Consider the following 24,722-nt stretch of genomic DNA (forward strand, 5'->3'; position numbering starts at 1 on the left):
TAATCACATTACACATACATTTCATAAAGTCTACAAAGGTTTGCAGAGCCTCTAACAATCTCTGAAATTGTGCATTGTAAAAACTAACTGTTGAGCTGGCCTCTATGAAAAGTGTAATTCTGTAGTAGGTCTAGTTTTGTTTCCTAGAACTCCACAACACCATATAATCTGTCTAGTCCATTAAATTGTGAAGCAGTTTACCCTCTCTCCGGTCATGGCAAATGGAGCATTGAACCACTGTTCAAAGGTGCTGCAACTTTTAAAGATAGTAGGCAAAAGGAAATTCAGAAGGGCCCAAAGCTCAGGCAGTTTATTCTGTAGTGGTGTTCCAGTGAGAAGAATACGTCTTGGAGCAACATAATGGGTGTTCAAGACTTGTGTTAACTTGCAGTGGTGATTCTTCATCCGATGCCCTTCATCTACAATCATGTACTTCCATCGTATCTGAAAAGACAGAACACATTGAAGCAGAGGGTTCCACGTATAACCAAGCTAAAAGTTATGCTTAAACTCTGCAGACGTTTTACTAAATCATAATTTGTTTCACAAAACTAGTCAGTTTCGCTTTCATAATTGATTTTATATATACATATATACACACACACACACACACACACACACACACACGTGGACAAAATTGTTCACACCTTTACATTAAAGAAAGAAAAACCCACAATGATCACTGAAATAACTTGAAAATGACAAAAGTGATAATACCTTTTAATTGACTGAAAATCAACTAATGTAAATCAGACATTTATTTATTTCTGTTGAACCACAATTCAAAAGCAAACTAATGAAACTGAACTGGACAAAAATGATGGTCCCCTTAACTTAACCCCTTAAGGACGCAGCCTAGTTTGGGCCTTAAGGCTCAGAGCCCATTTTTCAAATCTGACATATTTCACTTTATGTGGTAATAACGTGGGAATGCTTAAACCTATCCAAGCGATTCTGAGATTGTTTTCTCGTGACACTTTGGGCTTCATGTTCGTGGTAAAATTTGGTCGATATATTCAGTCTTTATTTGTGAAAAATTGCAAAATTTAGAGAAAATTTACAAAAAAAAATCGCATTTTTCAGAATTTAAATGCATCTGCTTGAAAAACAGACGGTTATACCACCCAAAATAGTTACTAGTTCACATTTCCCATATGTCTACTTTAGATTGGCATCGTTTTTTGAACATTATTTTATTTTTCTTGGACGTTACAAGGTTTAGAACATAAACAGCAATTTCGCATATTCTTTAGAAAATTTCAAAAGCCTTTTTTTGAAGGTGCCAGTTCAGTTCTGAAGTGGATTTGAGGGGCCTATGTATTAGAAACCCCCATAAAACACCCCATTTTAAAAACTAGACCCCTCAAAGTATTCAAAACAGCATATAGAAAGTTTTTTAACCCTTCAGGCATTTCACAGGAATTAAAGCAAAGTGGAAATGAAATTTGCAAATTTCATTTTTTCTGCTGAATTTCAATTTTATTCAATTTTTTTTTAGTAACAGAGAAGGTTTTACCAGAGAAATACTACAAAATATGTATTGTCCAGATTCTGCAGTTTTTAGAAATGTCCCACATGTATGTCTACTGCGCTCGTGGACTAAAACACAAGCCCTAGAAGCAAAGAAGCACCTAGTGCATTTTGAGGCCTCTTTTTTATTAGAATATATTTTAGGCAGCATGCCAGGTTTGAAGAGGTGTTGAGGTATCAAAACAATGGAAACCCACCAGAAGTGACCCCATTTTGGAAATTACACCCCTCAAGGAATTCATTTATGTTTTTTGTTATCATTTTGACCGCACAGTTTTTTCACAGCACCTATTTGAATTGGGCTGTGAAATGAAAAAAATGATATTTTTTCCAATAAGATGTCATTTTTGATCAAAATTTCTTATTTTCACAGGGAACAACATACCCCATTTTGTTGCCCAATTTGTCCTTAGTGCGGCAATACCCCATTTGTGGTGATAAACTGCCGTTTGGGCCCATGGGAGGGCTCAGAAGGAAAGGAGCGCTATGTGTTTGTTGGAGTCCAGATTTTGCTGGATTGGTTTTCGGGTGCCATGTTGCATTTGCAGAGCCCCAGAGGTATCAAAGCAATGGAAACCCACCAGAAGTGACCCCATTTTGGAAACTACACCCCTCAAGGAATTCATTTATGGTTTTTGTTATCATTTTGACCGCACAGTTTTTTCACAGCACCTATTTGAATTGGGCTGTGAAATGAAAAAAATGATATTTTTTCCAATAAGATGTCATTTTTGATCAAAATTTCTTATTTTCACAAGGAACAACATACCCCATTTTGTTGCCCAATTTGTCCTTAGTGCGGCAATACCCCATTTGTGGTGATAAACTGCTGTTTGGGCCCATGGGAGGGCTCAGAAGAAAAGGACCACCATTTGGCCTACTGGAGCTTTTCTGGTGCTAAGTCATGTATGCAGAAGCCCCTGAGGTACCAGTACAGTTGAAACCCCCGAGAAGTGACCCCATTTTAAAAACTACACCCCTTAAGACATTCATCTAGAGGTGTAGTGAGCATTTTGACCCCACAGGTACTGTGTAAAAGATAATGCGCAGCAGATGGTGCAGAGTGAGATTTGCAATTTAATATATATATATGCCATTTCAGTGTCCAATATATTGTGCCCAGCATGCGCAACCGGAGATATACACCCCTTAAATTGTAATGTGGGTTCTCCTGGGTACGGCAATACCCTACATGTGGCTGTTATCAGCTGCCTGGGCATACGGCAGGGCTCAGAAGGGAAAGATGAGGGGGGTAAGCTGTGCGGAGTGCATCAGGGTAAATTAAAAATCAAGGGATGTATGATACATTTTAAAACAATCTTTTATACAGAGCCCTGGTTTTTCGGGACACGTGTCACATTGGTATATTGTGTTCTTCCTTATCCCCCTCTTATAGCAGACTCTGCACCTCTTTTGACTCTTTCCCTTTCCACCGGTTTGGGGAACTTCTCCTGGAAAGTGTTGCCCTGGTACGATGCTGCGTGTGGCCCTGCTTCCAGAAGTACTGGGTGCCACCCCTTCCTGGTCCCTAAAGATTAGATCTTGAAATTCCAGGAAAGTTCCCCTCTGGCCTGCACATCGACGTAGCACGTACGCATTGTACAAAGCCATCTGTATGATGTGCCCGGCCAGCTTCTTATACCACACCGCATGGCGCTGTAGGGCTTCAGGACTTGATTTGACAAGTCCATCCCTCCCATGTACCTATTGTAGTCCAGGATGCAGTCTGGTTTGGGGGTGGCCTTTCCTTCATATATCCTAAATTTATAGGTATACCCTGATGCACTCTCGCACAGCTTATACATCTTCACGCCATACCTTGCCCTCTTACTTGGCAGGTACTGGCGGAATTGAACCCTCCCTTTAAAATGTACCAGGGACTCATCAATAGAAAAACACTTCTCGGGGGTGTATGCTTGGGAAAACCGGGCACTGAAACGGTCTAATAGGGGTCTCCGTTTATACAAACGGTCAAAACTGGGGTCATCTCGGAGTGGGCACGGCTCATTATCAGTATAATGTAAGAAGTAAAGTATTGCCTCATTTATTTATTTTTTTAGGTTCCAGTTCAGTTCTGAAGTTGCTTTGAGGGGCCCATATATTAGAAACCCCTATCAAACACCCCATTTTAGAAACTAGACCCCTCAAAGTATTCACAACAGCATTTAGAAAGTTTATGAACCCTTTAGGTGTTTCACAGAAATTTAGAGCAAAGTAGAGGTGAAATTTACTCTTTTTATACCATTTTTTTTATAACACAAAAGGATTTATCACAGAAACGCAACTCAATACTTATTGCCCAGATTCTGCAGTTTAGAGAAATATCCCACATGTGGCCCTCGGGCGGTAATGGACTGAAGCACCGGCCTCCGAAGCAAAGGAGCACCTAGCGGATTTTGAGCCCTCTTTTTTATTAGGCACCATGTCCGGTTTGAAGAGGTCTTGTGGTGCCAAAACATTGGAAACCCCCCAAAAGTGACCCCAATTTGGAAACTAGACCCCTTGAGGAATCCATTGTAGTTTTCTTGGGGTGCATGCGGCTTTTTGATCAGTTTTTATTCCATTTTTAGGTGGCGTGGTGACTAATAAACAGCAATTCTACTATTGTTTTTGTATACTTTTTTTTTTACAGCGTGCACCATGCGCTATAAATGACATATTCACTTTATTCTGCGGGGCGATACGATCACGGCGATACCAGATGTTTATAGTTTTTTTTTATGTCTTATGGCGTTTGCACAATAAAATACGTTTTGTAAACAATCATTCACTTTTTGTGTTACCTTATTCTAAGAGCCATAACGTTTTTATTTTTCAATCAATAAAGCCGTGCGAGGACTTATTTTTTGCGTAACGAACTGTAGTTTCAATCAGTATCATTTTTCGGTACATGCGACTTTTTGATCTCTTTTTATTCCATTTTTTGGGAGGTGAAGTGACCAAACAATTGTGATTGTGGTACGGTTTATTAATATTTTTTTTTACGGCATTCACCGTGCGGGATAAATAACAAAATAATTTTGTAGTTCAGGCCGTTACGGACGCGGCGATACCAATTATGTATAGTTTATTTGTTTTATATATTTTTATTAATAATAAAGGAGTGATAAGGGAAAAAGTGGGACTTTTACTTTTATTACTTTTAAAACTTTTATTTTCTTATTTTTACACATCTTTTTTTAACTTTTTTTTTACTTTATTACTTTGTCCCACTAAGGGACTTGAGGGCAGGAGGCCCTGATCGCTATTCTAATACACTGCACTACATGCGTAGTGCAGTGTATTAGAACTGTCAGCTACCCACTGACAGCAAGCATAGTGGGTCCTGACGTTGTCAGGACCCACTAGGCTTCCGTCTATGGCATAGCCGGACGCCATTGTTTGGTGTCCGGTTGCCATAGTCACCATCGCCGGCCGCTATCGTGTAGCAGGCCGGCGATGGCGGATTAACCCCTAAGAAGCCGCGATCGCTATTGAACGCGGCTTCTGAGGGGTTAATCGGCGGGGGAGCTCCGCGATCGGTCCCGGCACATTGAGCAGTGATAGTCTGCTGTCGGAAACAGCAGCTATCACAGCTCATGAACGCGCCCCGCGCGAACGGCGCCGTGTTTACTCCATGACCTACTATTAGGTCACTGAGCGCGAACGCTACAGTTAGCATGACCTAATAGTAGGTCATGGAGCGTTAAGGGGTTAATATTTTGTTGCATACGCTTTTAAAGCAATCACTGCAAGCAAACAATTTCTGTAACTCTCAATGAGACTTCTGCACCTGTCCACAGGTATTTCGGCCCACTCCTCGTGAGGACACTGCTCCAGCCGTCTCAGGTGTGAAGGTGCCTTCTCCAGACTGCAGGTTTCAGCTCCTTCCACGGATGTTCAATGACCCAAAACACACAGCTAAAAACATCCAATGGCTAAGAGCAAAGCATTGGACTATTGTGAAGTGGCTTCTATGAGCCCTGATCTAAAGCCTATTGAAAATCTGTGGAAGGAGTTGAAACCTGCAGTCTGGAGAAGACACCTCCAAACCTGAGACAGCTGGAGCAGTTTTCTGATGAGGAGTGGCCCAAAATACCTGTGGACAGGTGCAGAATAGTGTGTTTGCAGGGATTGCCGCAAAAGGTTGAGCAACAAAATATTGAAGGACGAGTCACGAAAAAAAATTTTTTTTAGATCAATTTGATTTTAGTGTTTTATTAAACTATTTTTTTATTTATTTGTGTGTGTTTTACTTTTTTTTTTATTTTTTCACTTTTTCTTCCCCATGGGGGCAGCCATTTTTTTTTCCATCTCTGTATGTGTCGATTTACGACACATAGACATGTAATACGGCACATACAGTCCCATAGTGAATGCGAACGGGGCCCGTTCCATCCACTATGGTGTACGCCGTCTGTGTGGGAACGGCGCATGCGCCACTCCCACACAGTCCAAGTTGAACTATGCGACGTCCGGCGCCATTTTCCTGTGGACCGGAAGTCGCGGCCGGACAGTAAGATTACTACTTCCGGTCGCGGCTTCCGGACTTGTGCACTTGGAGCGGCGGTAGCAGACGGAGCGGACGGACCGGAGGCAGCAGGAGCAGGTACGTTAGGTCTGTGTATGTAAGTGTTTTACTGTGTGTTTACTACTGTATGTAAACCTACTACACTGTGTGTTAGCTCAAAAAATGGCGACACACAGTGTAGGAGGTTTGACCATTCAATCCCCTCCTTTCTCCTGGCACTAGCCAGGATAAAGGAGGGGGGGATTCTGAGAGCTCACTAGAGCGAGTAAGTTTTCTCAAATTTTGCAGCATAAAGCAATGTGGTTGCTTTACCACATGCAATGCTGCAATTTTGGGAATTGCTCCATCTAGTGACCAGCGCTGGGAAATATTATAAATTAGAATCTAATTTATAATATTTCCTGACTCGTGAAAAAAATTTAAAAAATTAGAACAATGTTTAATCACCTATACACTAATTGTTTAACTAAAAAAAAAATAAAAAAAATTTTCTAGCGAGACATTCCCTTTACGTTAAGGGGACCAACATTTTATTAGTTTTTTTTAATTATTTTATGGTTGAACCACAATTCAAAAACAATGTCTGATTTACATTAGTTGATTTTCAGTCAATTAAAATGTATTATTACTTTTGTCAGTTTCAAATTATTTCAGTGACCATTGTGGATTTTTCTCTCTTTAACAGAAGGGTACCAACAATTTTGTCCAAATATATATATTTTGGATTTCAAGCCCATCCCCAGTATATCTCCTATCTTCGTATAAAAATAACTCCCACCTAAGACACCCTATACTGACAAATGTATCCCCCCCCTTTCTTAAGACCCTGAAAGCAGATCTCAGGGAATAGGATCACCCGTCCCTCACAAGGGTTGGCCCGCATAAAAGCGCTCAAGATGATCTCTCTACCTCGTATCTTATACTACTTTAGATGTCTGCCCGTACTTAGAAGTCACAGATAGTAATGTCCTGTAAAAAGCATTATACCCTTTATTTGGGCATATAAACAACAACGAAAGAGAAAGATTATGTTGTATTATAAGAAACTCAGGGGACTTTTAGTACCGCATATTCTTAAATACTTTAAAGCAGCCCAGGCAGCTCTGCTCCCTTATCAGATCTCACAGATCTGCAACACTATGGGTCAATTTAGCATCTATGCTAGTCGCCCCACTTTCACTACCAAGCATATTCTGGGCTGATGCTTTCCCCCCGCAAAAACTATTTCAAAAGGTGTACATAGCCTTTAAGAACAATCTTGTGACAAAAACAAGGCCACCCAAGGGCAGGCCTACCAAATGTACAAGTAATATCTATGGTTTCCTCAGTCGTTTTGGGAAATTGGTAGACAATCAGTTCTTCTCTTGGCAGACAAACCTAGGGGCTTTGCAAACCAAACACAAACTATCTCAATTTAAATGCAAGGCAGCTAGGATCCACATAGTCCTCCCAACTATTCCTATCAGCAGTTAAATCTAGAGTCTCAAAGATGATGCTTTAAGAAAGGATCCATGCAATGCGAATAGATAGTATGGAAGACTTTCTGAAGACTTGAATATACCTGCTATCCAACCCCCTCATCTTAAACTAACCTGAGGTCCTGTGCTTATAATGGACCTCCTCGTCTACAAGTCCCATGGCTCACAGATTACTAGTATACCATTTGGTTGAATGTACTAACATGTGACGGAACTTGTTTTCTCTGTGAGCAAAATTTATAGACACTCCCTGCATGGGAAAATTTGCCGCATTAGCCAGACGATAAACATTGAAACATCTCTCAATAAAACCTTTTGAAATCAAATAAGGCCACGTGACTTTGTAGAAGTCAACAAGCCACAGGAGGAGAAATACATTACATCATGAGCTCAATTATCTGGACAGTATGTACCAACTGTGTCATAAGAACGGAATACTTAATAAGAAATACATTTTATCTGCAACTTGCATGATGCTTCACATATGAAGAATTTGGACAGCTACCCATACCACCTTCCCAGGATGCAATTGTTTTGCCAGACTCGGAGTACTTGCCAAAAACTTCAAATGAAATCATTTTAATGCCTCAGTAATTCCTCATCGACTCTTATTCATGCATTAACGGGATTATGACACAATCCAGACATATCCAAAAACAATGAAGGAACGGGCAAATTGTAAACACTATCTGAAAGGAATAGTCAGGAAGCACAGAAAGCTTGCATTCCCATCTGCTATCAATGCTCTCTCAACTGATCACATTTGCCTCGTGATTAATGATGCAGAATTGCCAAAGTGAAAATAGGCATCTTTTATCATCTGTACACCTTCTCAATCATTGGATTTATTTTTATTTTTTTACTGCTCCAATGCATCTAAAAATGAATAATGAAGCAACTTTGTGTCTACAGCTCCGATGCGGAGACCTACTGTAGGTGTATTCATGGTAACAGACTAAAAAAACCCCTTGTAGTCTAACCCTGCAGTCATACTCTCTCCTAGCTGAACCTACCAGATATATATTAGGAGAAAATAGGAGATAAATGGAAGAGAATATGACTGCAGTATCACACTACAGAGTTTGCGTATACTTTTGTTTTATTTTTTTTACAATGAAGACACACAGGTCTGCATGGGAGCCGTAGATACAAAGTAGTTTCGTTATTTCTATTAGATGCACTGGAGCAGAAAAACAAAATAAAAAACATTGTGGTGCAAGGAGCACATATACTTTAGAATAGGAGTGCTTGAGAAAGCGTTGTATGCAAAACGGTTGTTGCCTAACACGGTCCTAGTCTCTCTCCCCCCCCCCCCCCGCCACACCTTTTTACAAGAAATTAAAGAATTCTCTACGTCAGACCGGGTGAGTGCGGCTTTTTTCTTTCTACTTGCAATGTGTTACATATGGTCTTACGTACGAAGCCCAGCACCTCCCTAGACTTATACCGCAGCCCCGGTTGCGCCTCCGTGGGCAGTGTACTGCCGAATGTCCAGAAGGACTACTGGTCCCAGCAGTGCCGACTGATTCTCTTAGAATACATATTTTCACTTTGTCAATTCTTAAGTATTATGTATTATTAAGGTCAATGCTACCAAGGAGACACGTAGTTCTGCATAGGAGCAAGAGACACAAACCAGGAGGCAATTTGTAATCAAGGCTATTTGCAAAGTTCCTTACATTTTCATATTAGATGCATTGGGACAACAAAAAATAGTTGCAAACAGAGTCCTTCAGACAAAATGTTTACAAAAATCGTGGAATCTAAACTCCAAACCCCTAATTATATACGGAGACATAGAATGAACTTTATTTCTCCAACTGCAACATCTAAGAATAAATTCTTATCCACTGCTCGATTTACACCAAAATTTGTCGGACCCTATGACATTGTCCCATTGCACATATTACAGTTAAAACAAAAATAGACAGCACTCCAATACAAAAGTAAAAAAAGTGGTTTTCTTTATTTGCCGTGGTGCAACGTTTCGGCTAATGCTCGATGCTTGAAAAAGGCTCCAGGATTAGAGCCGAAATGTTGCACCACGGCAAATAAAGAAAACCACTTTTTTTTACTTATGAATTGAAGTGCTGCCTATTTTTGCATACATACATATACACCACACATGAGTAATAGTAATCTGGTAACGACAAAAAACAAAACAAAAGAAAAACACAAACGTTTAATAGCTGCTTTCCTCTTAGACAACTATGGCATAAATGAAAATTACCTTTGCAAGGATGTGCTTGTCTTTTATAATGTATTCATAGGTTGTCAAAAGGACATTAAATTTTCCACTCCTGAGTTGTGGGACGAGAGAGCGTCTCATTGCAGGTGTTCCCTAAAATTACAAGACAAGGAATGACTTTTCATAACCCCTAACATAATAATTCAGATCTAGATTTGCCAAAGTTTTCAGATAGAAGAATCAACCCAAACATCTTGTTTACACCATTCTGTTCATGGAGGTGGTCTACTACTACAGAGAAAAACGTAACAGCACTAGTGTGGGTTGTCAAATATATGCCTACTTAAAACGCACTTCAATGCAAACTAAACCGTGTCTGAATCAGCTCCAAAAAACAGAGGCGTATTTTTTTGCTGGGCAACTTTTGACTGCTTGCTGGAAAAAAATAAAAATAAAAGTGGCATGCTCTTTCATTGAAATTGATGGAGCAGAAAAGACGTGCCGCTCGCAAAAAAAAACCATAACACTGGCATTTCAAAATCTGCCTCAAAAATTAAGAAATGTTGAGGTACATTTTTTGCCGGACAGGAAAAATTCACAGAATATAAACACTCAAGACGTGACAGATTCCAGCTGCCAGTTTTCTATTAGAAGTTAAAGAAGGATAGTAGTATTCAGAACTGGCTGCTTTAAGCCCCTCTTCCAATTATCTGCACTTGTTATATTAGTATTATTTCTAAACGTATTCTCATTGGATCTTTCACATAAATTGATGTATTTGCAGATTACAGATCGTTGCAATCATCAAGCACAACAGCAGCATCTCACAAAAAGTGGTGGGGGCACTGTACCCCCCTATTCAAAATCTTCCAAACAATTGGGCCTCATCTATCAAAACCATTGAACTGAAAAACTGGTCTTGTTGCCAACAGGAACTTATTAGAGAGCAGCTTTCATTCTTACAGACCAGTTTAACCTCTTATGGACTAAGACAATTTTGGCCTTAAAAGGGTTTCTCCAGTTTTAGATCAATAAAACCTAAATGGGTTGTACCAGAACCGACAATTATCAGGTATAAACAGAATAGGTGATAATTGTATGATCGCTGGAGGCCCCAACGCTGGGACCCCCATTAACAGATGATGGAAACAACTGAACATAAGGGCAAATCAATCAAAAACAAATAAAAAATAATCAAAGGGGCATAACTGTAAAACAAACAGAATAGAATACCGTATTTTTCAGACTATAAGACCCGGTTTTTAGCAAGATTAAATCTTGCTAAAAAGTCCCTGCGTCTAATAAACCGCAGTCAAGGGACCCGGCATCGCCGGGCGCCATGACAGCTTCATTACTTAATGCCTTCCCAACCCATGACGTGCCGGCACATCATGGAGCGGGGGGAGGTGGATGATGTATGGCACGGGCTCACGCGCTGACCCCGCACCATACACTGCAGGTATCAGCGTCTGACACGCTGTTCTAACGGCCAGGAACAGCAATTTCGCTGTTCCTGGCAGTTTAAAGTGCTTGTGCCATAAAACACACGTATTCCCTAGCCACAGGATAGGGGATACATGTGTGATCCATAAGGAGAACGGGACTGAAAGTTACCAAGAGCGCTGCATGAAAAGCTGTGACTTCCGCGTTCTGTGTCCGGCAGCTTCATAGAGATCAATGGGATACTTCTGCGCATGCGCGAGAGTCTCTCCATTGATCTCTATGGATCTGCTGAACAGATAAGCCGGACACAGAACCCGGAAGTTCAGATTTCTCATGTAGCACTCTGGGTGACTTTCAGTCCCGTGTTCTCCTTATCGCTGGGGGTCCCAGCGGTCGGGCTCCCGGCGGTCGGACCCCCCACGATCTTACATGTAGCCCCTATCCTGTGGATAGGGGATAAATGTGTTTTATGGCAAACCCCTTTAACTAGCACAACATTTTTAGGGCTTGTTCAAACGTTGCAAATTTGCTGCGTTTCTTCCGTCCAGAATTGCAGACAGAAAAAACGCAGCAGAATACAGTAGCAGCAAAGTGGATCAGATTGAACAATTCTGATCCACACGCTGCGTAAAAACCGCTCAGAAATTGTCCTGTGCTGCGGAAATTTCTTCGTATTTGCGTAAAAGCAGCTTATTTGTTGCGGGAATTCCCCCATTGAATTCAATGGGGAGCTCAACCCCGCAACAAATAGCAGTTTTTGCGGCGGGTTCGCAGCAATCCCGCTGCAAAAAGCTTAACTAAAAAAAAAAAAAAAAGTCTGATACTTACCCAGAAGTCTGTGTTCCTCCCTCCAGCGCGGCCTCCTGGGATGACAATTCATCCCATGTGACCGCTGCAGCCAACCACAGGCTGAAGATGCGGTGAAATGGGATGAAACGTCATACCAGGAGGCAATCTTTAAAGCGCACCTAACCGTTCAGTTGACTTTTCTGAATAAGATGTCAAAGATTCGTACATGAGGAATAACACTTTCTGTGCATTATATGACTTGTATGTGGCATTTTATTTTATTTTTTTTAGCAGTTTTCCCCTATGCAGGCTCTCTTTCCAATTCTCCATTTTCTCTAAGCTAGAGTCTAACGGCCATCATGTCTGCCATACATAGGATGTAGAATTTTTTCTTCTCTACGTGCACCTATATAGAAGCAGCAGCAACATGGATGAGATCATAATGTGCAATGTAGCTGTAAATCCAGCAGTGGGGTCAGATATAACACCTTCTATAAGCTGATGCAGCAGCGACTCGGTGCGTCTCTCTCTGCCTCTTTCATTCTGCTCCTGCTATCTCCTCCCCATCCCCTCTACATAGACTTCTATGGGCAGCTGTAACCTGATCCCTCAGTAAGCGGATAATTACTTCTAGTCTCTCAAGGAGACGGAAAAAGCAATAAATTCAGAGCGAGTGAACAGTTATGACAGAAGGTGAAGGAGCCCGATAAGTGGAGAGAAAGGAATTTTTTTCTAAGATATATTACAACATTTTACTTGTACTATTGATTTATGCAAAGTTTGTTGAAAAGTTAGTGATCATATAAAGCTTTAGATGAATAATGCAAACCTTGTAAGCTATCTTCACCACGGAAGGAGCCCATTTATCAAACTCATACTGCCAGTTGGATAACGTCCTAAAGAACAAGAAACAACTTAATATGAAACAAACTGAAGCATAAACCATTATTTTCTTTTGTTGACACCGAAATACTGGTACACCTAACATTATTATGTTAAGGAAAACCCATGCAACATAGTTACTTTAAAAAATATATATAGCTAAAAATAACTAAGTATCTGTCACAGGGATGTCCTGGGAGCTTACCTCTAGAGCTTTAAAGGGGTAATTCCAGAATTGACAATCACAATCCCCAAGATAGGTGATAATGGTCCGATTGCTGAGGGCCCCACCACTGGGACTTCCACCAAATGCAGAAAGTGGGACCCCGAACACCCCCTTTTCCTACTCACTGCTTGACTGCCATGATGAGGATTTTCAATGGAGTGCGAGGGAGCATGTACTCTGCCATATTTTGGGGTACATACGACTGACCACTTTTCCATGACAAGACAAGAAGCACAAAGATGGTAGAACTTGGGGCTTTTATTAGGCACCCAGGGACAACCTTTTCCACCTCAAAATCACATCGCGGGGGTACCAATGGGCTTAAGGAGGGGACTGCCCCCCTCTAATGGCTTAGAGGACGCGGTCGCTATTGATCGCGGCATCTAAGTGGTAAACCATCGGAGTGATCATCGAACCCAGCCATTAGAGCAGGGTGTCAGCTGTTCCATACAGATGACACCTGCAGCGTAAGGAACAGGCTTAGCCTGTAAGCCCACTCCATACAACCCCCCTCCCCCATGATTTATATGTACCACGCTTGGTCAACAACAGGTTAACATTTTCTTGGTTTTATTATTATTTTCCCAAAAAAAGGTCAGGATTTAAACTAAAATCTGTAAAATATTTTATTTGAACCTCTAACGGAACGATGAAATTAGCATCCAAAATACCAAGACAAACTACCCTGCACATAAGATAACAAAAAAGTCACAGGTTTGAAACCTTTTATTGTTTAACATCAGACTAACAATACATTTAATCTTACAAGATCTTGATGAATTCAACTTGCCCCATTACATGCTAATGGACTTAAACCTATGAAAAAATCTGGTGAGAGAAGCAAATGTTCTACTTACGATAGTGGAACAATAATGAGATAGGGGCCATTAAGCCTTTTGTGCTCCATCAGATAGGTGATGAGTGCAATAGTCTGAATTGTCTTTCCAAGCCCCATTTCATCAGCAAGAATTCCATTTAGATTGTTGTTATAGAGCGAAACCATCCATTCCAAGCCCTGGACCTGAAATTGCAAAGCAAAACGAATAAAAATGTACAACTGCACCTCCCACCAAAATGGCTCTCTAGTGATCTCTGCAGAAAACCTGAACAACCCTGTAAATGCTGGAGAAAACCATTAACAAACCTAATACTACGGGTGTACTAACTGAACAACATACTACAGGAAACCTGCATCATACGGTCTAAAATATTTTACTGTATAGTAGTGAATCACCCGGACTAGACGGGTTCATTTTTTATATTATTAATCCTTCACAAGTTTGATCAGAAAAAAAAAAAAAATCACTGGAAGGAGTCTGGAGTTCTTTTAAACATAACTTTTACCGTAGAAAAATTATTAAAATAGTGTAAGTAGACAATATATACAAAAGTAGTTTTGCATCAGTTGCAATGTTCCCTTGTCACAGCACCATTTAGGCCCCATGCACACGAACGTAAAAACGCCCGTAATTACGGGCCCATAGACTTCTATTGGCCACGGGTACCTCCCCGTTTGCTTACGGGAAGGTGCCCGGGCCGTTGCAAAATATAGAACATGTCCTATTTCAGGCCAGAATTACGGTACGGGCAGCCCATAGAAGTCTATGGGGCTCCCGTAATTATGGGTGACTACGTGTGTGCACCCGTAATTACGGGAGCATTGCTAGGCGACATCCGGGGATAGCCACTGTCCAGGTTGCTGAAAGAGTTAACCGATCGGCAGTAACTCTTTCAGCACCCTGGACAGTGACTTCCGATCACAATATAGATCAACGTGTAAAAAAAAATAGAAGCTCATACTTACCCAGAACTCCCTGCTTCTTCCTCCAGTCCGGCCTCCCGGGATGACGTTTCAGCCCATGTTAAGGCTGCAGCCAATCACAGGTCAATCTCTGGATGCAGCGGTCACATAGACTGCCGCGTCATCCAGGGAGGTTGGGCTGGATGTCAGGAGAGGGACGCGTCACCAAGACAACGGCCGGGTAAGTATGAATTTCTTTTACTACGGAAAGGGCTGTCCCTTCTCTCTATCCTGCACTGATAGAGAGGAGGGCTGCCGATTAGTGCAGTGCAATTTTGCAGCGAAAACGTGCCTGTAAATACGGGTGGAACACTGGCGACACCGGACCCGTATTTACGTGCACGGGTCCGTAAATACTGGTGCAATATTTACGCCAGTATTTACGGGAGGAAAAAAATATGTTCGTGTGCATGGGGCCTTAGAGCGTAACTTTGATATCTGATCAATATAATAGTTTTTCTCTTTTTTCCTACCAAAAACAAAATGCTTTGAGAGGTAAGCCACATTCAATACAGCTATAGGAGTTTACGTTCCAATGTGCTTTTACCCATCATGTGGTACATGTACAAACTGAGCCTTTTTTTTCTGGGGTGCTGTTTACTCCCCTACTTGCTCAGTTGTGGGTTGCTCCTAGTACTGTGGATCAAGGGAGCTCCACAAGACCACTCCTTTTTTTCTCAGCTAAGGAGTGTTCCCGTGGAGCTCCCTTGATCCACAGTACTAAAGGGTAAATAGCTCCCCAGAAAAAAAGCTCAGTTTGTGCATGTACCACATGATGGGAACTATATGAACATTGCAACGTAAACTCCTCTATAGCTGTATTGAACGTGGCTTATCTTGCAAAGCATTTTTTTGGGGAGGAAAAAAAGAGAAAAATTATATTATTGATCAGATATCAAAGTTACACTCTAAATGGTGCTGTGACAAAAGAACATTGCAACTGATGCAAAACTACTTTTGTATATATTGTCTACTTACGCGATTTTAATAATTTTTCCACAGTAAGTTGTTTTAAAAGAGAACTCCAGACTCATGTGTTTGTTTTTCTTTTTCATATTTTACTGCATCATTCAAATTCCCAGTCTCGGATGTCTCTAGGCATTTCTTTTCTAAAGGCATATATATTGCTATAGACCAGAAACACGATTAAGAACCTGTTCCATCAGCGTCGGGTTCCGTTTGGGGGTTCTGTTCATCTATTCCCCTCAGGGGAAAAGAAAGCTGAACTGAAACTATAGCTTCTGATTGCATTACCATTGATTTCAATGGTAATGCTTCCATTTCAGCTGGTTTCCATTTGTTTTCGTTCCGTAAAGTTTCAGTTTTTTTCACGGAAACAATAGCGTGGTCGACTACTCTATTGCTTCCGTGAAAAAAAAAAGAAAAAAAAAAAAAAAAGAGACCTTACGGAATAGAAACAAACGAAAACATTACCATTGAAATCAATGGCAACGCAGACAGAATCTATAGTTTCCGTTCATCTGTTCCTCTGACGGATTAGATGAACAGAACCCGATGCGGATGTAAACAGGTCCTAACCCTTGAAAGTGACTGAATGACTGCAACACCTGTCCATGCAAATGGAACTATGCTCCCAAGAACAGATCTGTCATTTGTCAGAAATATCAGGAAAAGATTAAGATACTTGTAGAAGTGAATAGTGGAAAAGTTTTCTTGCAAGTCTGAAAGGGAAAGGTGTTGCTTTTCAGACCTTCCCACAATATATTACAGTCTCTGTAACAAACTCACATAAACAAGCCTCATAACTATATATTATTATAGTGGCTAAAGTTCTATCCATACATCAGTTTATGGACACGTTGCATACACTGAGCAGATCTATAAAGACAGCTGGACATGCATGTTCCATCATACACATGTCCCTGGTATTGTCGTGGGTCGCTGAGAACACAGCCGGGACAGCAATGGGACTAAGTATATATTGAAAAGTTGTGGCACTAAACTGAAAAACCTGCTCATCTTGTAAAGTCTCATCCCAATAGAGGAATGATGTATTATGAAACTCCAGGGAAAATGTCATAATTGGTCACTACCAGGGTCACTTAGACTCTGTCACCAGATTATAATCTCCTACATAATGTGATCGGCGCTGTAATGTAGATAACTGTGGTTTTTATTCTGAAAAACTATCATTTTTGAGCAAGTTATGAGCAATTTTAGATTTATGCTAATTCATTTCTTAATAGACAACTGGAAGTTTTTTTACTTTTGACCAAGTGGGTGTTGTAAAGAAGTGTATGAGGCTGACCAATCAGTGACCAATCAGCGTCACGCAGTTCTCTCCATTCATGTCCATTTGTACTCCGCACAGCGTGATCTCACGAGATCACGCTGTGCTGTCACATACACCCACATTAACTTTACTGAAGTGTCTTGAGAGTGAATAGACATCACCTCCAGCTTATAACTAGGGTCGCTCAAATACACGATCCCAAGGTGACTTGTACAACTTCAGTCCTCAAAACCACAGAAAATAACATTTCCACTGTTTCTGCCTGTATTTGGACCAGAAACCAGTTACCTAAAATGGAGCAGAGAGCTCTCAGAATGAACATGTGTTATGTGCAGAATGTCTGCAGGCAGTCTGTTAGGTGCAGCTTGAGCCAATCGCTGCAGAGGAGGAGGAAGTAATGAAAGAAAGGGGTGTCATTTTGGCAAGTTCTCCGGTCCTGCCCAGTAACATGCAACCATTTTTTCCTGTAGTGTTTTTGGACCCACAGTGTAGCGAAGTTGTCTTGTTAATACTAACGACATATAAAAGTAGTAATAAGCATGCCATACTGGTAGGGGATACAGAACATGGTGTACCTGGTAATGTTTAAGGGAACCATTGATAAGAAGAGAGGATTGCTTCTCCACTCTCTCAGAGACTGCATGAGCCACTCCATAATAGGACTGGTGGGATTCAGCCTGCAAACTATACTCATCATCAACATCTTGCTTTGCAGTCCTGAAGCACAAATGAACAATATGTTAGATTTCACAGGCGATGTTAGAAAATTCTCACAATTGTTGCAGCACATAACTGCAATCAAATCTGCCAGGGAGCTTTCTGCCAATGATATTATAAAGGATTAAAACAAGATCAGAAGTGATCTAAATACAAACTTAAGGAATCTGTCAGCCGTTTTGAGGCCTCAAAACTGCTGACAGAGCAATATGGGGAGGGGCAAAGGCGTAACCTTTTGTCTCAGTCATGCAAGAGGCATGACAACTAACTAAACGATTACACCCCCGCCGCGGCGGATGCAAGTGCCACTTACTGTATGAAGTGACTGTTCCAGAGGCCAATCAGGAGACCGCTAGAGCAGTCACTCACAGTAGAGGGGTGGGGCTTGCAGATTGCAATGAGAGCCGAGGAGCACTTGCATCAAGTGTACACTTCAGTGGCACCGACTACCGTGGCACCTGGAGAATTAAACATGGATATCTAGGTCAAAACAACTTGAATGACAGACTAAATGTATAGTTACAATGCCCTCCTTTTTATTGCGCTGTTAACAATTTTGAGGCCTCAAAAAGGTTCTTTTTAACCAGTTTCCATCGAAGCATTTTTGTTGTGACCCATTAAAAATCACAAAAATTTCCCAGATACCATTTAGAATCTCAACAGATATTTTATGCTGATAACCATAACTTTCTATCCAGGCAATTAAAATGATGAAATAATATGTGGCTAAAAATCATTATGATCATAACAAACTAAAGAACCCTATAAAAACTGAAGGTTTAATGCAAAGTAATGTTAAAAAATATATATATTGATTGTATATACAGCAGCAGTAGGTCATATCTTGAATCTTCTTTTTACCCCAGTAATATGAATAGAACTTTGTATAAAAAAAAAAAAGAGGAAAAAACGGGTTATGGCAATAACATCAGCAAGCTTCTCAACATCTCCTGATGGGTATTAAGGCCGTCTGTAATTTCTGTGAGTATCCAAGCAAAGTTTAGATGGCCTCATTTTACGGCTTTACAAGACTTTTTATTTTTAGGGGGGGGGGGGGGGTTTATCCCTTGAGGCACTATTAAGCATACCAAGTATTCCAGGTGACTTTTCAGAATAAGCGTTGTGTGCACTTGATAAACTTAGGATATGCCATCAATGTGCGATTGGTAAGGATCTGACCCTTTGGAGTGACGAGGGCCTGTTAATGTTTATCCAGGCACAGTGATGTATCTGTATATGCAGCTGTGCCTGGTACTGAAACTCATCCAAGCCAATAAAAAATGGCAAAAGGGAATAGGCAGGAAAAATGTGTATATAAATATTTTTTTTTTTATCTATCTAGGATAACTAATGCCTGTATAAAAAAAAGTCTACTAACATCTGTCCATTGATTTCAAAATGGCCGCATAAAAAAAACTCCCGCGAAAAAGAAGTGCATCTCACTTCTTGAGCCGGTTTTCATTGACACTACAGAAAAAAAGCTCCAGAAACGTCCGTTAAATACGCAGCCAAAAACGCAAGTGGCTTAAAAAATGTCTGGAAATCAGGAGCTGTTTTCCCTTGAAAACCGCTCCGTATTTTCAGACGTTTTTGATTTTGTGTGTGCACATACCCTTAAACAGGGAGATGTGATGCCAGCAATGATAAGATTTCAGTTTATTAAAACTATACAATCAGCAGATGAACGAGCGTTTGATCGTTCATCTGCTGATCGCTGCCGTTTACACAGAGCAGTTATCGTCAACGAGCGTTCTATGAACGATCGTTTGCCTCATAATTGCCAAGTGAAAAACCTCCTTAACCCAGCAGGGATTAATCCAGCCAGAGCGGACAGCAGGATTAGAAGCTTGAAATCTGTCAATGCAGTGTTAACACAAACATGCTGAGAGTATAGAGTTAGCCAGTGTCAGCACTCCCTTGGCCAAATTAGCCGCTCAGAATTTAGTAACGGCAAGAAATCCTGCACCACTGCTGGTTTACTTCTAGTATGCTCTGCTTTTGAAATATAGGACTAGGGAAGTACTAGTTTTGTAATCCCCTAATTTAATCTTTAAAGTAGCTCCAAATGAATTTCTACTATTTAAATACACAATACTTTTCTGCTTGATAATGAAAAAGCTAGCAAGAAGCATTAAGCCATACTCAATTATGTGCTTAGCACTGTTCTCCACAACGTCATCTGTATTCAGACCCAAACGCTTCTTTTCATCAGAGTCCAGTCTGCTAGATTCATCATCTTCATCCTATGAATAAAAAATAAAAAAAGCAACAAGCCTATATGATTCCGTGTTTAACAGTAATAATGTAAGGCATTAAGGTCAAACATGCTACAAAAAAAATTAAAAATTAATTATCAGCTGCTCAAATATCAAATTGCCATTGTGTGATGTAGTATTTCCTATGCGGTTCCCATGTGGCTCATGACAGCTCTGCTCCATGGTCATCTCAGGCTTTAGTCTACTAAAGAAGTGGGGTATCGCTCATTCACTTTGATGACATTTTAGAGGCAGACAGAGCTCCAAAGTCTGGCTAAATGTTGATTTTTAAATAACTGCTAGGACTTGGATGTTAATCTTATTTCAATTACTGCCGGAAATTAATGTAAAAGTTTGCAAAAGGACATTACTTATTGCAAAGAGGCTGTTCTAAGTCTAAGAATCGTAGCTATTCAAAGGGAGGGAGGTAAATTTAAAAATTATTAACTAGACTACAATATTTCAAAGCTTCGCGCCACTAAAGGCCAAGCTGTATTTAGCTTTCATAGACGAAGGTAATTTTATTCAACATGGTAGTATGAATACGATGAAAGTCCTCATACATATATGAAATAGAAAAAAAATCACGTGCCTCATCTTTATAAAAAAGAATTACAAGATTAGTCCTCAAGTGAGATACACTCAATATACCACATTTAACTTCCATTCTAGAAACTCAGAGATCAGGGCTTTAAAGGGAAGGTGTCACGGAAAAATGTTTTTTTTATATGTTATTGCTTTTATTATGTCATTAAAATAAATTTTATTTATTTGTGTTCTTGTGTTGTACTTTTTCCTTTTTTTTACTTCTCTATGGGGGCTGCCATTCTTTTTTTCATCTCTGTATGTGTCGATTAACGACACATACAGACATGGAATACGGCACATACATCTCCATAGAGAATGCGAAGGGAGCCGTTCCATTCACTATAGCGTATGCCGTCTGTGTGGGAACGGCGCATGCGCCGCTGCCACAAAGTCCAAAAGGAAGGTCTTCGGCAGAGCGACATCCGGCGCCATTTTCATGTGGACCGGAAGCCGCAGCCGGACAGTAAGATATCGACTTCCGGTCGCGGCTTCCGTCCATATGTTCAGAAGCAAGGACAGGGAGCAGAGCCAGCGGCAGCGGCAAGAGCAGGTAAGTTATGTTTGTGTATGTGATGTGTGTGTATGTTCGTGTTATACGGTCTGATTACCACTGTATCTAATCCTCCTACACTGTGCATTCGCTCAAAAAATGGCGGCACACAGTGTAAGAGGTTTGAACATTCAAACCCCTCCTTTCTTCTGGCACTAGCCAGGATAAAGGAGGGGGGATTGTTTGAGCACACTAGAACGAGTGTGTCTTCTCCAATTTTGCAGCATAAAGCAATGAGGTTGCTTTACCACATGCCGATGCTGAAATTTTGGGAATTGCTCCCTCTAGTGACCAGCACATGGAAAGGTTATAAATTAGAATCTAATTTATAATATTTCCTGACTTGTGAAACAATTAAAAAAATTAGAACAATGTGTAATCATTTATAAACTGTTTAACTATAAAAAAAAAATAATAATAATTCTAGCGACACATTCCCTTTAAAGGTGACCATTCTCATTAGATGTAAGCCGGCCACACCCACCAATTACGGACTGGACAACCATATAATGCGTAGGACAGTATTCCGACTCATCCCCCGACGGGAGATGTCGGGGAAGAGAACGGTTGGGTATGTTGGATCCCAACAAGTCTGATTCTTTTGCATGCAACACGCATTTTTGTTGAGAACGCATGCATGGCTGACAGCTGTCTGAAATGTATGGCCAGAATTAGACTCTTACAAACAGGGTATATTGCCTTTACGCTATGACTTACTGCAGATGGAAAACTCAGATAATGAAAAAGTATTACAAAAGGTATATGACATACATACCTCCTCTTCATACTCTGAGCTACTTCCCTCGCTGTCAGATCTCGGAGCTACTTCATATCTAGGGAAGTAATACAAAAAGTTACATGAAAGAAAACATTTTTTAATTGAAGTAATGAATGTCAACTATTGGAAATACTACAGTGGCACTTACCAGGAAAGGTTATATTACAAAGCAGGGGAGGAAAAAGAAAAAAAATAGAAACCATTTGGACACAGCAACTCACCCCGGATTCATTTCCAGCCATGTCTCAAGTTGACTGGCTTTAGGTGCTTCTGGAGCCAGCAGCACATTCCCGGTCTCAGTATGAATAACTTTTATAGGTAGGTCGCTCATCTGACTGCTTTCATCTATTAGCTGAATGAAGGACACAGAAGAAAATATTGCACTTTTTCAATTAAACCAGTTATATAAGTTTATACACTGAAGATGAATACAAGTACTCTAGACTGGGTAGGTCAGTGCCACCCTTTAAAAAAAAAAATCGACACAAATAATTCACTGTGGGGAAAAATCAAATGACATGACTGTTGCCATAAAACAGTAGTTTATGGACCAAATAATTTTCAGCTAAATTAATCTAACACCGGCCCCCAATCCTAACATGTCTGTAAGGGTATGTTCACACGGCTTATTTACAGACGTAATTCGGGCGTTTTCCGCCTCGATTTACGGCCGAAAATGCGGCTCGATAGCGTCAGCAAACATCTGCCCATTCATTTGAATGGGTCTTACGATGTTCTGCTCCGACGGTCATTTTTATTACGCCCCGCTGTCAAAAGGCGGGGCGTAAATAGACGCCCGCGTCAAAGAAGTGCCTGTCACTTCTTCAGACGTTAAATGGAGCCGTTTTCCATTGACTCCATGGAAAAACAGCTCCATTTACGTCCGTAATTGACGCAGCGAAAAAAAGCGCCTCAACATGCCAGGATGGCTGAAATTACGGAGCGGTTTTCTCCTGAAAACAGGCCCGTAATTTCAGCCGTAACGGACGCTGCTGTGTGAACATACCCTAAGCCGATAAACAATGGCAGAAATTGCACATTTTATTTCCCATTCTCCCCAAAAAAAGAAATCTTAACAAACAAGTTAAAGTAAATTACATGTACCCAAAAACAAAGCCATTAAAAAAAAAACACAACCCATCCCACAGAAACAAGCCCTCATGCAGCTACGTCAATGGATGAAAAGTTATGGCTCTTGGAATGTAGTTATGCAAAATAGGGAAAAGCATTGCTGCAACCTGAAGGCCTAAAACAGGCTGCATCCCTTAACCCCTTTTTGCTGTGGGCAGTTTTGGCCTTTGTGACGCAGCAATTCCCCCCCCCCCCCCCCTTCCAATTTTTCTCATTCCCGGCTTCCAAGAAGCATAAGGGCACATTCAGACGTGGCGGAATTGCTGTTGGATTCCGCTGCGGACAGTCCGCAGTGGAATTCTGCAGCAGCAGTTTATTACATTTGTTTCTATACATTTATAGGAAACTTCGTTCAGACGTTGCAGAAAGTAACGGTGTGGAACTTAGGCTGCGGTGCAGAATTTTCCCTCCACAGCATGCTCATTACATTGCGGAGAAGAAGCGGAATTTCACTGCGGATTTCAGCCTTTGCAATGCAAAAACTGAACTCTGTGGCAAGTCCGATGTGATATCTGCAATGTCTGAATTACCTGTCAAATATGCAAATTGTTGGTGCAGATTCATTGCGTAATTGCCCCGAATCTGCACCAACATTTGCAGTGGAAAAATTCCACAATGTCTGAACATGGCCTAACTCACCCCATCAACGTTGATGTACGAGTGCTGTTCTTTTACAGGACGATTGTACTTTGTAATGTCACAATTTTTGGGTAGAAAAAAACCGGTGCGATTAAAGCGGCAATACCACATATTTCTATTTTTTTCTTCTTCTAAACACTTACAAAATAAAACCACTTTTTCTGAGGAAAAATATGGATTTATTATGTGTAATTTTTTTTATTTTATTTTTTTAATAATAAACTTTACTTGACAAATATTTCTTTAGTCCCACTAGGGGACTTCAGAAAGTGATCTCTGATTTAATGCTTTGGTATACTTCGTAAATCAAAGCATTACTGCCTATCAGTGTAAATCTGACAGCCAATCTATTAGGCCAGGCCTTTGGCATACAGCAATGGCAGGCCTGTGGACCCTTGTTAGGCCCCCAGCTGCCATGGCAACCCATCGGCGCCCTGCGAGGGGTGATTAGGTTACAGATGTAGTCCTCTCCCTCTGTCTAACTATCTAGACGCCAGTCATTATAAACCACGGCATTTAAGGGGTTAAACGCCGGTTGCAGCAGGATGTGGCATGCACCATCTCATGGACGTAACTGTATGCCGCTTTTGCTGGAATGTGCCGCTAAAATGAATGTAAAGTTATGTCCGTTTGCGGTAAGACAAGTGGTTAACTATTTAAATGCCTCCATTTATAAGTGTTTTTGCTTTCTCTTTTGTGTTTAGATTGTTAATGGATGTATGTAACATAATGCTTATTTAATGTAACTTTGGCACAATACCTCTCCATCAGGACCAAGACCAGATAGTATTCCCTCTGCATTTTCTTCAACCTTCTGTAAAAGAACAATTTAAAAGGCTATTAGATCCCCTTAACATAACCAATGATACGAAGCACAAAGCTATATAAACCCTGACAGACTGGAATACTTGAAAATGGGCACGTTCGTCTGAAATTTTGTTGTAAACACAATGGAAAAATCAC

The 24,722-nt window shown here is 40.7% G+C and overlaps 1 protein-coding gene across 8 annotated transcripts in view; it reads right to left on the reverse strand.

Annotated features, from left to right (window-relative positions):
• The window catches only part of SMARCA2 (SWI/SNF related BAF chromatin remodeling complex subunit ATPase 2), a 274,747-nt gene that overhangs the window by 141,189 nt on the left and 108,836 nt on the right, over positions 1–24,722 (reverse strand). For all 8 annotated transcript variants that reach the window (XM_075827669.1, XM_075827687.1, XM_075827678.1 and 5 more), the window contains exons 11-19: positions 24,520–24,573; positions 22,211–22,341; positions 21,987–22,044; positions 19,961–20,061; positions 17,677–17,818; positions 13,904–14,067; positions 12,768–12,834; positions 9,749–9,859; positions 202–444 (exon numbers count right to left, since the gene is read on the reverse strand). In XM_075827669.1, coding sequence (XP_075683784.1) covers positions 202–444; positions 9,749–9,859; positions 12,768–12,834; positions 13,904–14,067; positions 17,677–17,818; positions 19,961–20,061; positions 21,987–22,044; positions 22,211–22,341; positions 24,520–24,573 — 1,071 coding nt within the window. The remainder of the gene's footprint in view (positions 1–201; positions 445–9,748; positions 9,860–12,767; positions 12,835–13,903; positions 14,068–17,676; positions 17,819–19,960; positions 20,062–21,986; positions 22,045–22,210; positions 22,342–24,519; positions 24,574–24,722) is intronic.

This window comes from Rhinoderma darwinii, chromosome 1, assembly GCF_050947455.1.
Source record: "Rhinoderma darwinii isolate aRhiDar2 chromosome 1, aRhiDar2.hap1, whole genome shotgun sequence".
In the NCBI taxonomy this organism is placed as follows: Eukaryota; Metazoa; Chordata; class Amphibia; order Anura; family Rhinodermatidae; genus Rhinoderma; species Rhinoderma darwinii.